General features: G+C 39.3%; 1 protein-coding gene across 1 annotated transcript in view; it reads right to left on the minus strand.

Annotated features, from left to right (window-relative positions):
* Positions 1–25140, minus strand: part of LRRIQ1 (leucine rich repeats and IQ motif containing 1) — a 98301-nt gene that overhangs the window by 37834 nt on the left and 35327 nt on the right. The window contains exons 15-22 of the mRNA XM_075274542.1: positions 16037–16204; positions 15565–15939; positions 13895–14096; positions 11730–11849; positions 10022–10108; positions 6213–6337; positions 2486–2581; positions 2313–2401 (exon numbers count right to left, since the gene is read on the minus strand). Of these exons, the coding sequence (XP_075130643.1) occupies positions 2313–2401; positions 2486–2581; positions 6213–6337; positions 10022–10108; positions 11730–11849; positions 13895–14096; positions 15565–15939; positions 16037–16204 (1262 nt within the window). The remainder of the gene's footprint in view (positions 1–2312; positions 2402–2485; positions 2582–6212; positions 6338–10021; positions 10109–11729; positions 11850–13894; positions 14097–15564; positions 15940–16036; positions 16205–25140) is intronic.

Consider the following 25140-nt stretch of genomic DNA (forward strand, 5'->3'; position numbering starts at 1 on the left):
TTGTTTACAGTACAAGTCTATATGTTATTCTTATTGCTGCAAGCTAGAAACGTAAAGCAGCTTCAAAACTGGTTACTATTGGCAAATATAATTTGCATTAGCTGTTTTCACACATAATCCACACTATCTGGACATCAATATAATCTGATAGTAACCCCAAAGATGTCACTTAAATGGTTTTCCCCTGTACAGTGAGTGACTAGGTATGACTCTGTGAAGGAGAAGCCTCACTTGCTTCATTCTCAGAACCTACAAGTCAGCTTCTAGCTGATCGCAATGTCATGGCTTTTCCTAGAGATATTTCACAACACTAGAATAGGAAAATCTCTTAAATTGCCATGCATGATGGATTAATCATTAAGAAAACTGTACCCCTGCATGTTACATTCCAACAATTTTATCACTAAATTGTAAAAAATTATGGTTAAAAAATCCTGTAATTTCAGCAATATGGTGGACACCATTTTTTACATAGTGTCCCAGGAAATAAGTACACACAGAACAGTACACTCTTTGTACAATGCTGGCATATTAAAAGCAGATAGTTGGCAAGTTCTAATAGTGGACAAGATAAGGATGTTAGCTTTGCTGGTCACCAATTGAATAACCCATAGTCATTGCTTTTTTTCTGCTGCATACTACAGAGAAGATAGGGAATTGAATTTTATTAGTAATATAGTATATATTAGTATATCATATAGTATATATTAGTAATTAATTGTGCTTAATGGAATATTCTAACAAAAAATACACAATAAAATAAAGGGAGGTGAAAATGTAAAAATATAATTAAAAAAAATCATTATCTAACCATATATTTCCCTGACACTCCAGTCCTCCCCGCCACACTTTTTACTGACTGCAGTGGTGATGTAGCCATATACACCACATGACCATTACAGCCAATCATTGGCCTCAGCTGTCATGTACCATATACCAGTTTGGCCAGTTATTGACTGCAATGTCACCACCATAGCAAAGTAAACAGAGACCAGTAGAGAGAGCCAAAAATCCAACAGATAAATAATACTTTTTTAAAATTATTTTATCAAATTTCCACAAACACCCCCGGCAATTTTTTTTTTTCCCAAATGGGAAAAACTCTTTACTGTCATGTTAGGAGTTATTTGTGGGAGGGGAAACCAGAGTGTCTTTATTTAAAGCCGAAAAAAGTGACGGAACCATGGAACTCAAGTGAGGTAATTTGTAAACTCTGATGTATTCCATCTGTCTTCTGAAACATTAAATACATCTTGACAGAGCAAAAGCGAATATAATCATGATTTTATGCCCATTTTCCACTTTACGATATTTACCTCCAGGATAAGTAAACCCCTGGTGGCTACAAATTAGGCCAAAGTTCTTAGATACATGATGGTACGATCCTTGCATAGTTTCAGATTTAAATCATTATCTTTCTTAGAAATTAAAATAATATTTCAGTTAATAAGTTATTCTAACGTCATCTATCTTTTCAACCCAATTACAAATTGTATAAACCTATTATTCCAAATCAAGAAGTCAAAAATACACAAAAATAATCGCTATATAGGTGAAGACACAACATATTTTCAGTAGATAACATTTGTTCAGACCTTCCAGAACGTTCTACATCCTTTCATGTTGAGTAAGCTCCATAAGACTATCGTCTAATCTCTTACTCAAATCATTGAAAACACGAAAGGATGAATTATAATGGAAAATGCATGTTGTATACCGCCTGGTGGCACAATAATATAGTACGGTAAAATCATGCTTTGAAAAGCTTTACAGTTCTCTTGAAGGACATGCTGTTTTTAAGAAACATGAAACCCTAAAACATTGCTTGTTACAGAGTAAAATAATAGACCGTATAAGACCCTTAAACATTTGTTGTTACAGGATAAAATGGTGGACAGGGCCCTGGTACCAAGTAGTTCTAATCAAGATAATGGATCATGGGGGCTCAGTGGTCACTATTTTTGTCTTAAAGTGCTGGGGTCTTGAGTTTAAATCCAACCAAGGACAGTATCTACAGGGAGTTTGTCTTTTCTCCCCACGTCTGTGTAGGTTTTCTCTAGGAAAACCTCCTCAGGGACAGGGACCAATTGTTGACAAACTCTATACAATGCTGTGTAACAAATAGGGCTATAATAATCAGCAAAATAAATTAAATAAAAAAATCCTACAATCAAACAAACCATATCCTGTAATGTAAGCATCACCCATATGTACAATACTTCCATGCACTGGCCCATGTATATGTATATACGCTTGGTATACTGATTAGAAAACAAATCTATCATGAATATCTCTGGCTCCAGGTTACTTACCCAACAATTTTTTATGCTTTGCTTGCTTAGACTTCATTTTCTGAGCTCTCTTCAACATCAGCTGCGCAGTAGATGCCTCCTTAAATCCCCTACAGGAAAAGATGTTTATATCCATATAGGTTGAGCGTCACAATGACACTTCAAAATATAGTAAAAGGAAGTATTTTACATACCACTCCTGGGAAATTTTTTCCTCTTTCACCGATTTGAAGGAAATGTCAGTATTGGACTTCGTGCTACAAACATGTGACAGGTTTTGTTTCTCCGACCTGACATCAGATGAAATAGTAGGCAAAATCAGTTAAAATCTAGATAGACTTAGGCTTTGTAGTATAAAGCTATTCTAGCTAACTGTTTATGCATTCCAAAATCTAAAATAAAATCTACTTTAAATAGTGGTGGAAAGCTTTATCGTGAAAGGTCCTAAAAGTCTGTTAACATTTGGAAATGTTTACATTTCAATTACTTAGAAGAACATTTCAAAAATTACCGTCAGCGCACAAATCCTGACCTGCACAGTAAAAACATCCATATCTATATCTAGATATATGGAGACATGTTCTTCCACTCAATACAAGCACTGGATGCTTTTACGTGATTGAACAGTGTACATTGTTTTGTATTTAAGCTAGTACATGGCACAGAAGACACGAATGACACAATAACAATACAGAACAAAGATACCGTCCAGACTCATTTTGATAGTCATGTCAAAGACAACCACAATTTAATGCAAGTTTTCAACCTGTAAATTTTTTAAAATTTTTTAAAAAATTTAAATAGGTCCAAAATTGAGCGCTAAATCGTTTGTTACTATATAGTAGCATTGGTTAGAAATCGGGTTTACAGAAACATAGATCAAATTGCGATCTACACTGACCGGCCATTTTATTAGGTACACCTGTCCAACTGCTCGTTAACACTTAATTTCTAATCAGCCAACCACATGGCGGCAACTCAGTGCATTTAGGCATGTAGACATGGTCAAGACAATCTCCTGCAGTTCAAACCGAGCATCAGTATGGGGAAGAAAGGTGATTTGAGTGCCTTTGAACGTGGCATGGTTGTTGGTGCCAGAAGGGCTGGTCTGAGTATTTCAGAAACTGCTGATCTACTGGGATTTTCACGCACAACCATCTCTAGGGTTTACAGAGAATGGTCCGAAAAAGAAAAAACATCCAGTGAGCGGCAGTTCTGTGGGCGGAAATGTGTTGTTGATGCCAGAGGTCAGAGGAGAATGGCCAGACTGGTTCGAGCTGATAGAAAGGCAACAGTGACTCAAATAGCCACCCGTTACAACCAAGGTAGCCAGAAGAGCATCTCTGAACGCACAGTACGTCCAACTTTGAGGCAGATGGGCTACAGCAGCAGAAGACCACACCGGGTGCCACTCCTTTCAGCTAAGAACAGGAAACTGAGGCTACAATTTGCACAAGCTCATCGAAATTGGACAATTGAAGATTGGAAAAACGTTGCCTGGTCTGATGAGTCTCGATTTCTGCTGCGACATTCGGATGGTAGGGTCAGAATTTGGCGTCAACAACATGAAAGCATGGATCCATCCTGCCTTGTATCAACGGTTCAGGCTGGTGGTGGTGGTGTCATGGTGTGGGGAATATTTTCTTCGCACTCTTTGGGCCCCTTGGTACCAATTGAGCATCGTTGCAACGCCAAAGCCTACCTGAGTATTGTTGCTGACCATGTCCATCCCTTTATGACCACAATGTACCCAACATCTGATGGCTACTTTCAGCAGGATAATGCGCCATGTCATAAAGCTGGAATCATCTCAGACTGGTTTCTTGAACATGACAATGAGTTCACTGTACTCCAATGGCCTCCACAGTCACCAGATCTCAATCCAATAGAGCATCTTTGGGATGTGGTGGAACGGGAGATTCGCATCATGGATGTGCAGCCGACAAATCTGCGGCAACTGTGTGATGCCATCATGTCAATATGGACCAAAATCTCTGAGGAATGCTTCCAGCACCTTGTTGAATCTATGCCACGAAGAATTGAGGCAGTTCTGAAGGCAAAAGGGGGTCCAACCCGTTACTAGCATGGTGTACCTAATAAAGTGGCCGGTGAGTGTATATATGTACAGGTAAAGTCGCATTCACACTACCATCATAGACTCAATTATTTATCCTGTGAACACAATGGTCCCTGTTATAAGTTGGTAGGTTCTGCCAGGTGATATTGTGTGATGAATCTGGTACAGTGTTATAATTTCCATGTATATAACACAAGCTAAAGGGAGGGAGCTTTGGAATATACTACATTGTGGTTTAATATTAAAGGGATTCTATCACTAGAATCCCTTTTTAAACTAAATACAGCTAGGAATAGTCTTAAGAAAGGCTGTTCTTTTCTTACCTTTATTATTCTGATCCGCACCACCATTCCTTAGAAATATCTTCTTTTTTCGTTATGTAAATGAGTTTTCTTGCAGCACTGGGAGCGTTCCTCAGCGCTTAAACATTACTGGGGGCATTCCCAGTGCTGCTTGAAAACTCTCCATCAACGACCTCTGTTTTCTTTCCTGTGGCCAAATGGAAGAGCTACAGGAAAATGGCTGACGGTGCATGTGTGTCAGCCATTTTCCTGTGGCCGAATGGAAGAGTCCACAGGAAAATGGCTGACTGTGCATGTCCGTTGGCCATTTTCCTGTGGCCTCTCCCATTCGGCCACAGGAAAATGGCTGATGGACATACAAAGTCGGCGCTTTGGAAGGAAGAGAAGAGGAGCGCATGAGTAGAAGGCAGAGGCGGAGAAAAAGACAGAGGCCGTCGCTGGAGAGTTTTCAAGCAGCACTGGGGAAACCCCAGTACTGTTTGAGTGCTGGTGATCACCCCGAGTGCTGCGAGAAAACTCATTTGCATAAGGAAAAAAGAAGATATTTCTAAGGAATGGCGGTGCAAATCAGAATAAGAAAAAGGCTATTCTTAAGGCTATTCCTATGTGTATTTAGTTTAAAAAGGGATTCTAGTGATATAATCCTTTTAAGTACAATGCAATAAATAATTTAAAAAATTCTAAGAATCTGTTATGGTATAATAATTTTAGTTTAGGCCATTTCAAAATCTGATATATATCCAACACTGACATTTTCAGACATGGATTTTTAATATATAAATTATTTTATTTCAAATATATATCTTATATTATTATTAAACATTTAGTTTTAAAATTCTAAATCTAAACTCTTTGCACAACCCTATTTTAAGTGCTTCAGAAATTCACAACTTCAAATGCAGAGTAAGCAAATAAAACTTGTTGGCAAGGCAATAATGTTCCATTTCTCTCTGGAAATGGAACGCTCTACTTATTAAATTAGTATTAGCTGCTTATTGGATTTAGCGGTCATGTGACCTCTTTAAAAACAGAAATATGTACAAGAAATTTTTCCTTCTTTTTGGCTTCTTGGCATGCATTCGTGTGGTTTTGTTACTACTTTGTCAAGTTCTCAGGGAAATGGGCAACTGTTGAGCCCATTAGCATGGGTCTGGTTTCATGAAATTTATCATTCTGCGCATCATTTGAATTTATAGTAGGTTTATTTTATTTTGTCTAGTTTTTAAAATTTGTTTTGTTAAACTATTGGTGAGAAATATAAAGGAACATTAAACCAAAAAATTAATGATAAAAGGAAATAGAAAAAAGACTCTCTCGTATTGCAAGGGGTGGAGCTTAGCCTGGTCGCCTAATGCAGAAACGGTGGTGGAATAAAGTCTCCTTCCCCATGCAGCTGCAATAAAACTATAGAAAAGATTGTGAAGTGATGTATGCCTAATCTCCTGGGGAACATAATAAGGGCACTCCAATATCAGCATGCTGGAGAACAAATATGAAATGACAACTTATTAATTTTCATTGCAATATGTAGAATCATTTTACCTGCTACCAAGACTCCCATTTTTAGATCTATGTTCTCTATCTACGCCAGAAGCCTCAGAACCTGCCCAAGCCTCTTGTGGGAACCATGGTAAGGAGTATTCTCTGTCATCTTCATTGACGTATTTCTGTGGGTAAGGAAAAGTCACACAAAAAATATTTAAAATCACTTTTAGTATATAAAAGATTCCAAGACAATGCACTGGAAAGTGGTATTAGTCATGTTGTCAAAAAAAACAAATAACATTACTGATATACAATATTCCAGCAGCGTATCAGCAGTGGACCTCTAAGCCATCAACAGGAGAAGAAACGCTTCTAAGGCTAAGGCCTCATGTGGCGAGATTCAGCGTTTTCCACGGAAAGCCCCTAGAGTTTTCTTCTGCAGACTCTCTGCCCCTATTAGGGAGCCTTGACACGTAGTAACGCCGGGCTTGTAAAAATACAGATGTAAAATCACTGTCCATAGACTGCAATGGATTTCTTTGGTTTCGTTTTACGCCTGTATTTTTACAGCCGTAAAGTTAATTGCAATGTATTTCAATGGGTTGAGTGTGTTTACGCGGCGTATACGCCGCCTAACGCGGTCCGTATACGTGGCGTTATACGCTGCGTATATGCGCTGCGTATACACCGCGTAAACACACTCAACCCATTGAAATAGGGTGAGTTCACACGGAGGAAAGTGGAGCACAATCTGGCACGTATATATGTGTGAGCAGATTGCGCTTGCAAAAAGATCCCATTCATTTCAATAGGAGTTAGGATCGTATACGCCGCGTTATTTTACAGCCGTGAAATCACGTCCGCAAAATCACGGCCGAAAAATAACGCGGCGTATACGATCCTAACTCCCATTGGAATCAATGGGAGCATTTTGAGCGTGTCATCTGCCGGCACGTGTATATGTGCCAGATCACGCGCAAGGTTACATCGTGTGAACTTACCCATACATTGCAATTAACTTTACGGTCGTAAAAATACAGGCATAAAACGAAACCAAAGAAATCCATTGCAGTCTATGGACAGTGATTTTACGCCTGTATTTTTACAAGCCCGGCGTTACTCCATGTGAAGGCTCCCTTATACCTATATGGAAACCGCCAGCTTTTCCATAGGTATAACTGACATAATGCGATTTTCATAAACACTCGCGTTTTTGAAAATGCGGCTTTTCCACTGCGATTTTTTTCTGCAATGTGTTGATGGGATTAACTAGAATCCCATCCATTTTGCAAGTACTGTAAAATGCAGCGTTTTGTTCTGCTGTGTTTTCATAAAGTGGGGCTCCGATTTTGAGCTCTTTTCAGTTAATTTAATATCGTGCTGACAGTATGTAACTGCGTACTTTAAACAGTATGTAACTGCGAAGTTCTAGAACTTTCTACATAGGTTTGGTTTTCTATTTCTCATCATTTTCTAAGCTTGCCGTCAATGAATGAGAACTATTTTAACAGTTGGAGGCAGAATCTAGAATCTAGACGAATCTAGACGAATCTAACTATTTTAACAGTTGGAGGCAGAATCTAGAATCTAGACTTACTCTCAGATTTCTTACAATTCTACTAAATGTAGACAATCTTCTGTGTGAAAAACAAGCAGCACTCCACAATGTGGAAAAGAGAACTGTGCAGCTGCTCTTCATGTATTTAGCTCACAGAACTTTGCCTACAACAGATACAATTGTATTCATGGTCAAGGCAACAGTTGATGTAACACTAGGTTCACAATAGCATTTGAGTCTCAATACGAGACTTCATCTCCCGTTCTACTGCAAGGAGGACTTTTCTTTGCTGTTTTCCTTGTAAACTGGGCAGAAACCTGATGGGCACCATTATAGTCTATGGAGTGTGCATTGTAACCACTTTATAAGTGGATAGGATTTCAGTTTTTGGGTCCCTCAGCAGACTTGAAGGATGGATATTTGAAAGTTAGTGTGAACTAAGTGTAACTAGGACTTGAACCCAATCGAGAATCTGTGGGGCCGCCTCGATCGGGTTGTTTGCGCCACGGATGATCAACCGCGTCACCTAGCGCAGCTGGCCACGGCACTGGAGTTGGCATGGCTCAACATCCCAGTGAACATCATCACAACATCCCCTCTCTTCCTGCACGCCGCGCAGTGGTCCGCTCTACCAAAGGTGGTTATTCTGGATTTTGACAGGTGGTCACATTAATGTGACTGGACTGTGTAAATTATCCTAGAGCTGGTGGGCAGGGACTATGATATCTCCTATACATTATACATGCATTACATAAGCTAATATTTATCTCTAACTCTTATTCAGATGTATCAGCAGGGCCATAAAGAACATTATAGAGAAGTATTCACCAGTATTGATGTAAATAAGACATATGAGGTGAGATATAAATTTAATATTGAGCTCAAACAGCCTCTATCTGTGAATGTATCTCTCCTCTATCACTGTTCTCCTTCCCTCTCCATAGACATCTATGTAAGGTCGTAATCTGATCCCTCTGTGAGCTGTAATCCATTTTGCTCTAGCAAGGGGGGATTTTAGGGTGAACTTTGGAGGGAAGGGGTAGAGGAACAAAAATGAGCCTTATAATTGGTAAGCAAAAAGAAGAATTGCCATACATTACAAAGTTTCTTATATTGTCTTCCACTATTGATTTAGAATTTTTTTTTTGAAAAGTTAGCGACCATTTACGTTTTACTTCCATAAAATCTGAAAACCCATTTAATAGTAGATTTGAAAGACAACCTGTAAGCATTACCTGCCATTACCTTTACTGTATAATTGCTAAAGCTTGTTGCACAGGGCCGTTTTGCAAGTGCCGAGTGCCTTCCAGATCCCTACATTGTTTTGATAATTATACAATATGTAATATTCACATGCAGTTTCATGATTCCAAGCCACCTATTGAAATCAATAAAACAGTAAAAAAGTATGACCCTTGACGACCTGAGTGTCCTCCGAGTGACCCCCATTAAAAAAAAAAATTGAAGCTGCTTAGCCATGTGCATGAAGCACATATAAGGTATCAACATTTAACCAAAAACTGAAAAAATAGCAATGTTGATACAAAGCAATTCAGAGCTGTAATGGCTGCTGGAAAATTCATCAGCAGGGGTTGACAACAGTCTATGTCTAATATGGCACAAGGCACAAGTAGTGGTAAAACGGTGCTCCATTCTTTCTCCATTCTTTCTCCATTCTGTCAAGGTCTTGGGTTCCAACCTGAGTATTTAATATCATCAAAATATCTGTTTGATGGGTATAAACATTGGTATTACAATTACTATTTGGAATGTGAATTGCTCATTACGAAAAACAAAATCTAACAAGTATTTGAAGTGTTTCGTAAGCTTCCAGTTGTTCTATATCAGTATGTAGAAAAGCTTCATGTGAAGAATAATAGATGTAATTTTGCCTATAAATTGAGACACATATAATAATAGTAGAAGATAAAATATTACCATAAGCTAGAATGTTGCCATGACCTTGAAGATACTCAGCTGTTGATAGAAGATTTTTACATTATTCGTAAGAGATACATTAACTAGTCATTTCTCATCCGCTGCCAGAAATGCAGATGCCACGTATCAGAACAGATCAGTGTTTTTTCTTCTATTTTTTCTATTTCCTAACATTAAGCTACTGTGAAACAGTGTTGACAAAAGTCCAAAATAAAGACAGAGATATAAAAAAAAAAGAAGAATAGCAGCTGGGGAGAAGCAGAAAGTCAATGGCATCATGAAACAGTCTTATAAATCACTGTATTAATCATTGCGGCACAGAAAGCCTCGCTGGATGATGAAAGGCTAAGACATCCCAATGACATGTTACCTTTGGTCGTTCTGGTTTACTGAAGAGATGTGGAGCTGCAGATTGGGAAAGGGCAGAATCTACGGACCAGCATTTCTCAAAACCATCCTTACAGAAGAAACAACGGAAAAGGGAATCAAAAATAACATCAAAACACTTGCAGCTATGCACTAACATGTTATACAGTATAAAGGAAGGTCTAAGAGAGTCTATATATAGTACATTAGAAATAGATTTTTACATTTCCTTTTTTTTTTTTAATTATGTGGTTTTTGAGTGGCTTAACCCTTTAATACCACATGTGTTTTGGACATTAAAGGGATTTTCCTAACTCACTCTTTTATAATAGAGGTGAGAACAGCTCTGTCTCTGCTTCCTTTAGATGGTCGGGAGTTATAGTGACAGGTGACCATGGCTGTTCTATGCTGTTTCTGCACTCCATAGGGTAAAATAGGACTCATGGAAACAATGTAGCTTGTTCGAGAGTGTGAGGGTTTCACTTTCCTAGGAAGGGGAGCAAAAAACAATCCCCTCACATGTTTTCATTTTTACACTTACAGTTTGCAAGCGCTGTGTTGTAAAAGCACACGGACCCCATAGACGATAATGGGGTCTGTGTGCTTGCTGTGTGCTGCCCGCGCGAATCATGCGGACAGGAAAGTATATGGTGAACTACTTTCCTGTCCGCAAGATCCCTGCGGAAATCTGGCGGTAAGCACATGGACCCCATTATAGTCTATGGGGTCCGTGTTCTTTTACTGCACCAGCGCTTGCACTTGCGTTTGGTATTCCGTTCAGGGGCTCTCCATGCGGTCTCCCCGAACGGAATACCAAATGCAGATGTGAATGCGGATGGAATCCAAATGCTGATGTGAACGAGGGGTAACTATATTCTACAGGTAAGCAGAAAAAAACGGCAATACGCAATAAATATGTTTTTTTTTTACTTTTTCATACTTTTGCACAACAAAGGCATGCTTTGTGGAATAAGTGATTATAAGGTAAACTTTTCTGAAGTTATGTAAAATATTTATTTAGTTGTTAATATAACTTTGTTAATCTTCAAAGGGGACAAAGCAAAAATCGACCTATTATCTCAAAGCATTACAACCTGTAAACCTTACACTGTAAGGATATCTATTAGGCCATTATTCTAGTATGACATTATAGACTTATGGTAGGTACGGAACCTCTGGTAGGTTATGACTACCCAGAAAGGTTTCAAAATTGTTTTATAGGGGGGTGGTCTATTCAGATAGCAAGGAAATAGAAGTAAAAATATGTTATCAGTAAATCTAGTTTAGATAAATAGATGGTCTTAAAGAGCTGGAAAGGGACATTATAGGTTTATGGCAGATATGGGACCTTGTATATACCTTTAGATAACACTTGCTTGGCAATGGTTTTATCTGGGTATAGACACTAATCATGAGTTACCTTGCGAAAATAAAGGGTCATGTGTCAGGTGTCATCACCTTACTTTGCGTTATAGTGACAATTATAATGATGGCATCTGCGACAAACTTTTAAAATATGTGTTGCACCTGAACTAGAGGAACGTCTAATAAGAAAAGTGTGCACCTAGTGTACCATATGTGAATTTCGTACAATAGCATTGTTATAATTAATATACGACCTGCTGTGTATTAATATTAACATTTTAAAAAAAAAAATGACAAGGGAAAATATTCAGAACAAAAATATATTTCGATTATTTGATATTTCTTACTTCATCAAATGTAAATTCATCCAAATCCACTTCATCAAAGTCATCTTCTAACTCTTCTCTATCAATACCAGCGAAAGCAGCTGCTAACTTTTTCCGAAAGAAGAATCCTTTCCAAGCTGCCTATTAAAAAAAAGGAAAAAAAAAAAGAAGTCAATGGATGCCATAGAAAAAGCATAGATCATCTCCAAATACAGATTCACGATGTTATCCCATTAGGAAGATAAAACATCTCGGAGCTTTGTTTAATAGCTCAATGATCTGTTTTTTGAACTTTATGTGACATCTAAAACTACAAGACAAATTAAATGCCTGCATGTGTCTGAAGCTAAGAATACCCAAGAGGGTCTCTTCAAGAAAGCAGAAAGGAATTCTTGCACTCCCCTCACCGCATGCAGCCTGGGTCAACTAATTAATAATTTGACAATTCCTTTAGGGTGTTTAAGAGCCTCGGGGAAAAGATGATACAAAGAGAAAGCCAAGTGTGTACTTGCAACCTTTAACATCCAAATTAGCACGACTCAAACAACCTCTTGTCTAAAGCTTGTAGGGTTAGAGTGTCTGGCTATTTTTAGATCTGTGCTACGGGCAGATTTTGGCTATTCTTACTCTGTGAATACGGTGGGATACATGATAAGCATCCTTTTTATATTTTAAAAATATACCATGAAGAAAAAAACGTGCCGTTTGTAAATAGGGCCATTGTTGTGGTCCTCCCAGAAACAAAAACATAGCATCTACCACATTTCACATTACATCAGATGGGGAGACTGTGTTCTTTAAATCTTAGTATAAAAGAAGCAATAGAGCCTATATGTATGTGAGGAGATTGATGTATGGAAAGAGACTTGAGAATGTATAGAAAGAGAAGTATGACTGTAAGACAAGAAATATAATTATTGCATAATAGTTTGTATCTGTCTGGTCCATTGGTCACTTTATATAATGTGCTAGAGGCTAAGCAGTTATATGAACAAGGTATTATGACCATTCAAATTTCAGTGTCTCACAAATCTAAGGGCTCGTTCACATCTGCGCCCAGCCTCCGTTCATGCAGGTTTCCATTTCCTGCACAAAACAGAGCAGGAGACGGAAAGCTGCAGGACTCTCTCAAACCCATTCATCCAATGAGCGTTTTATGCGCTCCGCTGCGAAACCGGATTTTTTAAACCGGACACAGAGTCGTATATGCAGTACTTTGTGTCCGGTTTAAAAAAAAAAAACGGTTTCGCGGTGGAGAGCATAAAACGCTCATCGGCGCTAACGGCCGGACCTGGTCTGACAGCTTTCCATCTTCTGCATGCAGAAGACGGAAACCTGAAAACGGAGTCCGGGCGCTAGTGTGAACCCAGCGTCATATGTACTTATCTATTACTAGAATGGGACTCTCTTTTGTGTATTTGTTTAAGGCCAAAACATGGTGGGGAGGGCAGTCCCTCGATTACAGTCTCTGGGAGTTATGAACACAGCCAAGACAAGGAGCCTCGAGATTTGTCCTCCAATAGGATTGTGCTAAATGTTATGTTATGTGACTTGCATTTGCATCCAATGGGACTACACTCTCAGTGGGAATAAAACACCCCGATTCTCAGGATTGGTGGGGGTCGTGGCGGTCAGCAATTTATCCTATGCTATGGACAGGGGATAAATATTTTTGTGGCATAACCCCTAACAGTGTTATGGATCGGCATGTACCGATATGCTAAGTTGTCCGAAGTAAGGGCAGGTTCACATTTGCACCCGGTCTCGGGTTTAGCTGATCCGGCCAGTTTCTGTCTACTGCCCTGCAAAGGGGACACAAAGTGCTGAATGTGCGACTTTGGGTCTGGCTAAAAAAAAAACGGTTTCCCCGCGGACAGGCAGAAGACGCACACAGGCGTACACCTTTGCAAACCCATTCAAGTGAATGGGTTTGAAAGCTGACCACCGGGTTTCCGTTTCCTGTTTAGTTTCACAGGGCAGAAGACGGAAACTGTCCGGATTGGCTAAACCAGAGACCGGGCCAGATGTGAACCCGCACTTACTGTTACATCTGATAAAACAAATTGAATCTTAACTAGGTCTAATAAATTGGATAGTTTAATATTTTTATTCAGTTTAGATAAGTGATCTTCAAGTGTCTAGTAAGATCAGGCAAGAAGTGGAAGAGTTGTTTGGTGTATGGTTACCTGTATAACCGTGGCAGCCTGTTGTTTAACCTCAGATGTCTTTGCATTTGCACATTTTTTATGCAATGATTTTCTTCTGCTGCTATATTGACGCCATGCTGACTGTATAACAGAGGCAGCTTGATGAAGCTTTGTATAATAACAGATATCTCTCCGTACTAGATATCCTCTCCACTGTGACTGGATAAGAATTGCAGCACAACTGCTTGTGGCCAAAAAAAACCCCAAACAAAACATAATAAAAATAAATTCCTGAAACATCCAATACATAATTTTATATCTAATTATATATTTATGCTCTATTTTATGTGCCAAAATTACAAACAAACTCATAAGTGTGATTTTCATGTTGTTTATCTAATACACAATTTGCTTTGTTCAACTTTACAGCTACAGACATAAGCAGTGATGTAACTAAAGTCTTGTGGACCCCGATGCAATCTTTTGTTTGGTGCCCCCTACCCCATCCCTACACAGCGAATTCTTGATAATGATGGATAAGGAGTTTAATCCACCTTAGTGTGGTTAGGGTAATCTGTGGGTCTCCTTGACTTATGTGCCAAACGGAAGCTGCAATCTCAATACTGATGCCAGTACTTAAGGGCCCCCTAGGGATCCTGGTGCAACTGCACCCTCTGCAACTCCTCAAGTTACGCCCCTGGGCAAAAGACATAACTCTGCAACTCTAGCAAGTTACAAAAAATTATGGCGTCTTGTGCACAATCCCCAAGCCCAGGAGAGGTGAATAATAGAGATGAGCGAGTAGTACTCGATCGAGTAGGTATTTGATCGAATACTACGGTATTCGAAATACTCGTACTCGATCGAGTACCACTCGATGTTCGAATGTAAAAGTTCGATGCAGAACCAGCATTGATTGGCCGAATGCTATACAGTCGGCCAATCAACGCTGGTTCTTCTCCTACCTTTAGAAGTCTTCTCCGTGAAGCTTCCCCGCGGCGTCTCCCGGCTCTTCATTCACTCTGCCAGGCATCGGGCCTGGGCAGAGCTGACTGCGCATGTCCGCTTATAGTGCGGGCATGCGCAGTCGGCTCTGCCCAGGCCCGATGCCTGGCAGAGTGAATTCAGAGCCGGAAGATGCCGTGGGGACGCTGCAAGTAGAAGAGTTCTCGGAGGATCCAGCCCGACCCTCACTCGTGGACTTGGTAAGTATAATTTGATCGAACGTTGCCTACCCCAGAAACGAGCATTTTCCCCCCATAGACTATAATAGGGTTCGATATTCGATTTGAGTAGTCAAATATTGAGGGGCTACTCGAAACGAATATCGAACCTCGAACATTTTACTGTTCGCTCATCTCTAGTGAATAACAATTTTTATGTGTGATCTCCTGCCCTGGACCTCAGCATATTATACTCTACAGTATAACAGTTTCAGTTTGGACCGTGTTTGGTCCAAAACCGCCAGGCCAACCTCGTGAGATGAATCTTGTGAGATTCGTCCAGCACATACTCATACATTAAAAGGGGCATGGTTTAAAAAGGGGTGTGACCAAAACAATTGCCATTAATTGTAATTGAGGCAAAAAGGTCAATTTATTTTTAATTTACGTAAATGAGTAAAAACCTATTTTCAGTATATATTGGGATACTTGTATCTGGTCTTAAGGCCGTTTCACAGGTAATTCTAAAATGAAAGGTCTACTTACGCTTCTCTAGAATGTTCTTCAGTGCCTTTACTCTTGGAAATCTTGGATTGCTGTGATTGTTTTTTATTGCCTTCTCTACTGTGTGCTTGATCACTTTGTTCAGCATTTGCAATGGACTGCTCAAGGAAAGACTGATCTTGTTGGAAAGTGATCTGCGTTTTGTCCTTATGCTTAGGACTATTGATAATGTGAGTACCATCCTGACTTCTGTCAAGTTCAAGATGACTCACAAGGTCTCTGGAAATTTCTGGATCTTCTCTTTCAGCGCTCTCTGTGTCACCATACTCATGCGCATATCTATATACATTACTGAGACGTAATATTTCTTTCAGCAAGTTACAGTACATCTTCATTTTTTCAAGTGATGACAATACTCTAAAGAAAAAGGAGGCAATGATATTCATATATGATGACTAAGCATTATTGATCAATACCATTTTTTCTTGAACAGTTAAGACATTTTACTACATACCTCTCCTCACTATTTACTGAATGCCAGAGTCTACAAATAATGGAAATTTGGTGTTGACAAAATGCCATGAAGCTTCCTGGTGGTGCCTTGTGACATTTATTATCTTCAGACTTTATTTCTTCATCATTCAGGAATCTCAATGCAGGTAAAACTTTTTGTAAGACAGATCTAAAACGAATAAGTGGTAACATATGAGTTTGTTTCATGTTACTTCCAATTCTACGCTGTATATATACAGTAAATGATAAATTGAACTGCTCAAAATGTATTCATAGTCATATTGTGACCACAAAATTGGAAAACTATATAGAAGAAAAACATTTTTTTGAAAGTATAGTCATGTTCTTTCTATACAAAGGCTCACACTGCAATATTCCGTTCATATATATACTGTATATGGAAATAATGCTTAGGGCGGGTTCACACCTGCTCCAGGTCTCCGCATTCAGTTTCCATCTTCTGCCCAAGAAAGTGGACAGGAGACGGAAACCGACAGTCATTTTTCACTCATTCATTGGAATGGGTTTGCAAAGTGTCCGTCTGTGAGCTCCCGTAAGCGTTTTATGGTCTCCGTGGCGAAACCATTTTTTTTTTTAAAAACAAAGTTGGACATGCAGGACTTTGTGTCCAGTTAAAAAAGTGATTTCACCCCGAAGACCAAAAAACGCTTCTGGGCGCTCATGGGCGCACAAGGTCTGCCGGGTTTCTGTCTCCTGTTGGCAGAAGATGGAAACTGAAAGCAGAGACCAGGGTGTAGATATGAACCCGCCTTCAGGCTAGGTTCATACCTGCGCCTGTATTCTCAGTTCTTCCCACAGTACTTTTCACAGAAAGTCCCGAAAGGTTTCTGCTTCCATTAAACCTATAGGGAAACGGCCGACGTTTCCTTAGGTATAATTAACATACTGCTATTTTCAAAACTTCAAAGTCTTTGGAAATCGCAGTGTGTCCGCTATGCATATTTTTCATTAGAATCCCATCCACTTTGTTGTGACTGTAAAACGCAGCGGAAAAATGGTGGCATTTGTGCCATGTGGGGCCCCGGCCTGAAGAGGTGATGGAAAAGGGAGGGACAAAAATGTTTCTGTGTTAAATCCTGCTAAGACAAGGTGTGTGTAACCCTTCATTCACATCTGTGCTTGGTATTCAGTTCGGGGAGACCGCATGGAGACCCCCTGAACGGAATACCAAACGCAATTGCAAGCACTGTGCAATAAAAGCACACAGACCCCATAGACTAGAAAGGGGTCTGTGTGCTTGCCGCGCACTGCCCACACGAAACATGCGGACAGGAAAGTAGATTGTGAACTACTTTCCTGTCCGCATGTTCTGTGCAGAGATCTGGCAGCAAGCACATGGACCCCATTATAGTCTATGGGGTCCGTGTGCTTTCACTGCACAGCACTTGCAATTGCATTTGGTATTCTATTCAGGGAGTCTCCATGCGGACTCCCCGGATGGAATACCAACGCAGATGTGAACGAGGGGTCATACGGAGAAGAAAGGAAAGTGAACAAAGATTACAGCAATGGTGAGTGATTATTAGTAACACTGTGGTGGTGTTAATATGGCTCTTAGTATGAGCTTGGTGGTATCATTGTGTCACTATGTCATGGACTGGTGGTATTACTTGGCTTTATCTAGTGTTTTTGTTTGTAATGTTGATCTTGGTTTATAGTATAGTTCATAGATTGTAAGCCCTCGCGGGCAGGGCCCTCTACCCCACTGTGCCAGCCGATCACTGTTAGTATGATATGTACCTGTATATTTTGTGAATTGTATGTAACCCCCAAATGTAAAGCACCATGGAATTAATGGTGCTATATAAATAAACAATAATAATAATAGTGATAATATATGTCACTTGTATGGTGATTTTATATTACTGTATCATACACAGTAAAAAATATCTTATAACTATTTTATCTTTAGGCTCTTGAAAGACTATAGTAATGCCACTGAGCCTGCAATATACTGGTTGAAAGCCCAGATCCAAAATTTGCCCTGGATCCCATAAGGTTGTACGCAGCCTTATAGGAAACTTTATCATAACCAGTTTTATTAGAGAAGGATTTTCATAATTCGATACCACCAGGATCATTAAGCATACAAGGATTAAACAAGAAATTTAATGATATCAAATTTCCCTTTAAAGAGGACGTTGATGAGTGAGGCCAATGTATCCACAGAGAAAAATACTGTGCACGCCAGTGTTGAGTAGTTATAAATAAAATGGGTGCCAAATCAGGTTGATAAATGTGTTAAGAAATATATCTGGGAGTTACAGGATCTCAACAGTAGTTTTTTTCCAGCTGTTTCTCACATGTTGAATGCCTGAGTCAATATTTCATTTAGTGAAAACTTCCTAGTGAATATTTAGGCACTTAAGAGTCTGCATTAATCATGGCTGCAGTGAAACACGTTCCCCTAGGAGTGCAAGAACTGATCCTTGGGTTTCATTTGTAAAACACAACCTCTTAGTTCTTGGGTTTGATGGTGTTATCGCTGGCTGCACATAAAAGCAGGCAGTCGATCGGAAAATTTTACAGTTAATTCCTTAGCAGGTATCAAGGGGTTATGTAAAGTTCATTAGTATGCACTGTATGAATAAAGCCAAAGCTGAATTCAACAACTTCATAATTTTTAATATTCCATTAGTCAAAAGTGTCTGAGGGAAATAATCCCATGTCCAAGTAATAAAATATGAGGATTTGGAATTTATCCATCAGTCTACAACTGACAAAAACATTAATATATAATTGAATTATTGTAGACAAACACATGAAACACACACATACATATATTATAATGTATTCAATAAAATATAGTTTTTATTCATCAAATATGATTCAGTGAACTTTTGAGAATACTCTCTACAAATAACACTGAATCGGAAGGAAAATTGAGCCATTTTCTCCTAATGCAAAAAGTATACTTGTGAGCACCAACCATAAGCCAGCGATATCATGTGCTGTGATATACAATTAATATTAGTCTACATATCCCCACATCTACTAAGACAAACAATATTATCCATATTACTCTCATTATATTAAAGTGAATGCCTATGCAATTATGTACGGAGGTGTAATTTGTTGACTATTCTCCCCTTAGTTCACCCTAAGCTGTTACTACTACATTGCATTGCATATTGTGCTTTTTGCATAGCATTTACACTGTGTGATGTATTTATTAGTATGTGTCACATTAGACTCATACAAGTCATCACAAAATTATTACTTTCTGAATTTTCTGGAAGTTGGCTTTCGGAACACTGTCTGTTTATAGGTGGAACTGAGTTGTGCCTAAGGATCCATTCACATGGAGGAAAATGATGAGGAATTTGGTGGGGAATTTCAGTGCTGGAAAAAAGAAGCCTCATATTGACTTCAATGGGTTCCGCTAGTTTTTTTTTTTTTTTCCCACTAGCGGAAAATACCGCTAGCGGAGAAAAAGCTAGCAGCACCCATTGAAGTCAATGGGAGGCTTCTTTTCAAAAACTCAAAATTCAACGCCAAATAAAGCACCAGTTTCCTCTGTGTGAATGGACCCTCCGAGTTGCACTACAGAAGTCAAGTGTTGTTCTCCAGTTGTGCAGCCCATTGATATCAGGTGTTGTCCAGGCTACTCATGGTGGAAAGGGCCATATTGTTTAAGGGCCTGTTCATGCTTGGGGAAGTTCAAAGGAGGAGATTGCACTTCACTTGAAAGGTGTGATGGCTTGCTACTCAGAGCTCTGCACAGTGAGTCCTGGTTAGCTTGAAATTGGAAAACCACAATTTGTCACCTTCTACCCTGCAAAGAACCATGATGCTAAGTACCTGGTTTCTGAAATGTCTTGGTTCCTTTGATGGATAAGAGCACCCATAGGCCACCTGCAAAAAGGTTGTTGTTGCTGAAAGGCTGCTCCCTGAGGGTCTCCAGACAATGGGCATGCTGGCCGCTGAAGACTACAGTGCCGGTCACAACCAGGTGGGCGCTATATTGCGTACACTGTCTCAGGCAGAGCCTTAGCCACTAAGTGCATCAGTAACAATTATATATCACGGTATAGTATTTACATACACCATAGAATATTCATGTGACTACGTCATTATGGATTTATCATGGGATGGCTTTGTGCCTCTGCATCCATAACACGTGTGACATTTCAGTTCCACCTTTGTTAGAAACTGTAAAGTGCATCAGTAAAGTGCCCCAGTATGATATGGCATTGTGTTCCTAGCCTTTATCTAGTCTCCAGTTCTCTGGCCTATTTAACTATCGGTAGTTTATTTAGTGTATCCAGGATACAAATGTATTTATTAGCATATTGCTTATTATATTATATGCAGTATATTATACTTCAATAATGTCAAGGTCCAATCTAACAAAAGCAAGTCACCAGAAGAAAAAAAAAACACCTTTTTGAATCCAAATATAGCTATTGGTTTCAGTCTAAGGCTGCTTTCACACGGAGTAACGCTCCGTTCATTCTGACACGTAAACATGTGTCAGAGTGAGCGCTGTAAAACAGAATCCCATTGACTTCAATGGGTGCCGTCTTACGTGCGCTACGCATTGAAATCAATGGGTTAAAAAGCCTCCCATTGAGATCAATGGGTAGCGCGCGTAAGACCGAACCCATTGAAGTCAATGGGATTCTGTTTTACTGCGCTCACTCTGACACGTGTTTACGTGTCAGAATGAGCGGAGCGTTACTCCGTGTGAAAGCAGCCTAAGAATCAATTGCCCCTATATAGCAATAGAATATCCAGCTGCTTTCCAAGTTCATTTAATGAGTTGTCAGTGAAGATACCCAAAGTCTTGAAAGATATGGAAAATATATTGATTTTGTCCATTGTCTTCTTAAAAGCTAAATCAGGAAACTTTTTCAATAGTCTTCATTAAAATGTGTCAATACAAGCATTGTGAAAGGTGAAAATCCAAAGAATTTTTCCTTGCATTTAGATAAGATTTATTAATATCTCATCCACTTTACAGCTACTGCATTCTGCTGCAGATATTCTAGAAATCTGCAGAATTTCCTTTGTGTGTGAACATACACTGAGAGATATTTTTATATATTATGTAATTATTTTGCTTACTTGTTTAGCACCCACATATTACAGACATATTTACAGACATTGTCAATCACTGTCCCATATAGAGTTCACAATCTACATTCCCTAATAGTATGTCTTTGGAGTGTGGGAAGAAACCAGAGTACCCGGAGGAAACCTACGCAAACATAGGGTGAAAGATCTCTGGAAACTATTCAGTTTTTCTTTACCACTTCTTGTATTAGCTACACAGTACTCACTGACTCCTGGTCATCTTCTACAAGAAGGGCTAATAATCATTTTCTAAACCCAACATGCTATATTGTAGGAGGAGCTTTAGTTCCAGAACACACATGTATAATGTAATGGCATGGGGTTAAATCTCAAGATTATGTGCCATACATGTATAGCCCTTGGACATTCATAGTTTAACGTGAAGTCAGAAAAAAACTCATAACAGGGTTTTGTGGTCGCAAATCGAATTTTCATACTGATGATCCATCCACAGAATAGATCATGAGTATGTGATCTGTTGGATTGACACCTGGATCACGCATAGATCATAGTTCTAGCAGCCTTTGGGTGTTAAAAGCTGTCAATGGACAGGCGGTGTGTGCAGAGCTGTTCCTCTTTAAGTAAAAGAAGTGGCTCAGCAGCCCAGTCCATCGCATAGTGGTGGTTCCAATGAACTGCATCACTGCTCTTATTACTTGAATAGGATGGGCGCTGCATTTGCCGCCTGTCCACAGGGATTAAAAGGGCACTAAAGAGATAATTCCTATCTCATGCTCCACCTTAATCAGGTAAAATAAAGTGAATCAGCTTCAAGCTATAATGTTCTGACCAAGGTTCTAGTGGCGGAGGGCTTTCTTCCCCTTTAGTGATGGTGGCATGTATGATGAGGTGGGCTGCCTGGCTCCGTTCATTGGCTAAGCCATCCCCATTCTCAGTCATGTGTCATACAAAGACAGAGACACAGTGTCTCCACACTGAATTTCGGTGAATAACTAAGTAACTTGTTTCTTTCTATGTAAAGAAATGTGTGAACCTTTGGCAAGCACAGTAAAGAGACCAATAAACAATAAAGATACCACTAAGGAAACCAACATGAAGGCTTCCATGGAGTTCACTCCACAATTGTTGTAAATGGGAAAGCTCTTATTTTAAGGCACACGTGGGACTGTGATGGAAATCTCCAGCAGTCAAGTTTTAGAATTACAAGTCCTGTACATTAACCACACAGGAGTATTTTCCTTCCATCTACTGGAAATTGGCTGTTAAGTCAAATTATTGCTCCCCAGGGGACTCCGCGAGATGAAGAGAGGAAATTACCGGCATCTTACATATGGGTACATATAAGCAACATTTATATACCCAATTTATTAAAGCAGCTTAAGGAAACACTGTGATATTTCACTTTTACTGCCAGACATCACAATTAATCCGTATAAACATTTATGTAAAACCTTTACACTCATTACTTTACGTAGTGTTAATGCTGTCATTTCCAAAGATAACGTTTTACACAAAGATTAGGTTTAATCTATAAAATTCCATGTACGATTATTCAGAATTTTTTTTTTTTAGAGACAAATGTAAACCTACCGAACACAGGGAAGCTGGTAAATTTATAGAAACATTTATACATACATGTGCACTTTATAGCTAACCTGGGAACTCAGGATATTACAGATGGGGGATATTCAGAAAAGTATCATTTAGGATTTTCTATCTTGGCAATCGCTGCAAACAAACATCCACAGCCAGCAGTAATAACAGGCATGTACCTGGCAATACGGCTAGCAGATAGGTATCACATAAACACAAGGACTAGCCTGACATCTGCAAACACTTACACTGAACGTTAGTAACCCATTATTGCCAGCTACAGTTCCAGCTATTATGTTTTCTGCTACTGAAGCCCATAGTTATACTGTAGATCAAGTATGCACTGCCAATATGTGTATAATATTTGCATATATAGTGTATATGTACTTGGTAAATGCCATATGTACACTAAAATGTAGCATATTGTTAAAAAAAGAAGTGTCTGGGAATGAGCCATTTTAGTGGTAATGGTAAGTAAATCATAAAAGCCTATGGCGATGTTCACTATAATTTCTATCTATTGTCTCCTACAATCCAAATGTTTTCAAAAGTGATTTCATCCTATAGACTAGAGCAGTGGTTCACAAACCTTCTGAAAGTAGGATCCCATTTCGAGTGAGATATTTGTTTGGAACCCCACACTACTGTACGTAGTCCAATCCAATTTTTAATAAGTCAGCTATATTTGACCTCTATTACGTTTTTCAGCTGTATCTCACCTCTGTTCTGCTTATTTCTCCTTAACACATGCCAGTTAAAGGGATTCTATCATTGGTTCTAGTGATTTTTAACTAAGCATATATTTGCATAGCCTTTAGAAAGGCTATTCCACACATACCTTTTGTATAGTAATCCTCTCAGCCATTTTTGAATTAGCACGCTTTTATTGATAGGATAATTAACCAACAAAGAGCACTGAAAGTTCACTGAGCACTGTCTGCTGTGTGTAAACTGAATTCCCAGTGCTCTGTGCTGGTTAATTAACATATCAATAAAAGCGGGTTAATTCAAAAATGGCTGAGAGGATTACTAAACAAAAGGCATGTGTGGAGTAGCCTTTCTAAAGGCTATGCAAATATATGCTTAGTTAAAAATCACTAGAGCCAATGATAGAATCCCTTTAAAGAGGACCTTTCATGTCCTCGAGGCACATGTGGTGTAATACACCGCTAAAAAGCCAAATTCAGTGCACTGTCAGCTTTCTAGTGGTGTATTACACCGCATGTGCCCTGAGGATATGAAAGTCCTCTTTAAGCACACAATTCTACTATGTCCACATTCTCCCTCATATACAGCTTCTCTATACATACAGGTCTGCTAGCTCCCTGTTCCCCACAGAAACACCTCTGCTGCCAGCATATTTACCACACCCAAAGCTCTGCTACTTCCATATTTCTCCCTGCACACATACAATGCTGCAGCCCTCACAATTTCTTTCCTGCACACACATCTCTGCTACCTCTCTGCTTCCCTCCCTACTCCCACAATTCTTCTCTTTTCAAGTTTCCTCTGAGCATACAGCCTTCTACCTCTAAATACACTAAACTCTGTTGCATTCATATCCCCCCACACACTCAGCTATCACATTCGCTTTCTTCCACACCCTCAGCTCCGCTACATCCACTTCCCCAGTACACTCAGCTCTGCTACATCCACTTCCCTAGTACACTCAGCCCTACTACTCCATCCACCCCCAACACACACACACAAACACACACACACTCACACACACAAACACACTCAGCTCTGCTTCTGCCACCTCTCCCCCTAAAGTTAGGACTTTTACCTCTATGTTCTTCCCCTAAATGCAGCCCTTAACAGCTTCCAAACACTGAGCTCCACCTCTGCATGTGACTAATCATGGTGGCTATTACATCATCAAAGACTGTGTTGAAAAAAATTGTCATCTGCAGTTCGGGAATCAGTGCACTAGGGGAACCAGCAAGTTGGGAAGCAAGAAACCATAGTAGAATTTTTAGAGGTGCGGGGCTGATGGATCAGATCTAAAAGAACTAAGTCCCAAGAGCCCGACTCATACTTTTGCTTTGCTCCTTATAGCTGCAGGTATATTTCTTACCTCATTCCTATCACTGATGGTTGTCAACACGTAGCAGAAAATGAAAAAGCAATGGGGTGAAATCAATCCCCAAGAACAGTATGACTGGGACATCTACCCACAGCTCAGTTTTCAGCAATTGGGTGGCATTTTTTATACGAAGTTTAAACCACATACAATAAAAAAGTAGTTTCACGTGTATAAATCCATAACATTTCGGATGAACATTTTTCAATTAAATAAACTGCTTCAACTCTTAGTTTCCCATTGTCAATTGAATTGTATTATTTAGGTAACAGGAAAACTCTTTTTACCATTTGTGGTGTTTTTGCATACTTCACATACTCACTATCATTTGGTAAATCTATGCCTTCAGCACTACTTTATAGAAGTGCAAA

The sequence above is a fragment of the Leptodactylus fuscus genome, chromosome 5, assembly GCF_031893055.1.
Source record: "Leptodactylus fuscus isolate aLepFus1 chromosome 5, aLepFus1.hap2, whole genome shotgun sequence".
Taxonomy (NCBI): domain Eukaryota; kingdom Metazoa; phylum Chordata; class Amphibia; order Anura; family Leptodactylidae; genus Leptodactylus; species Leptodactylus fuscus.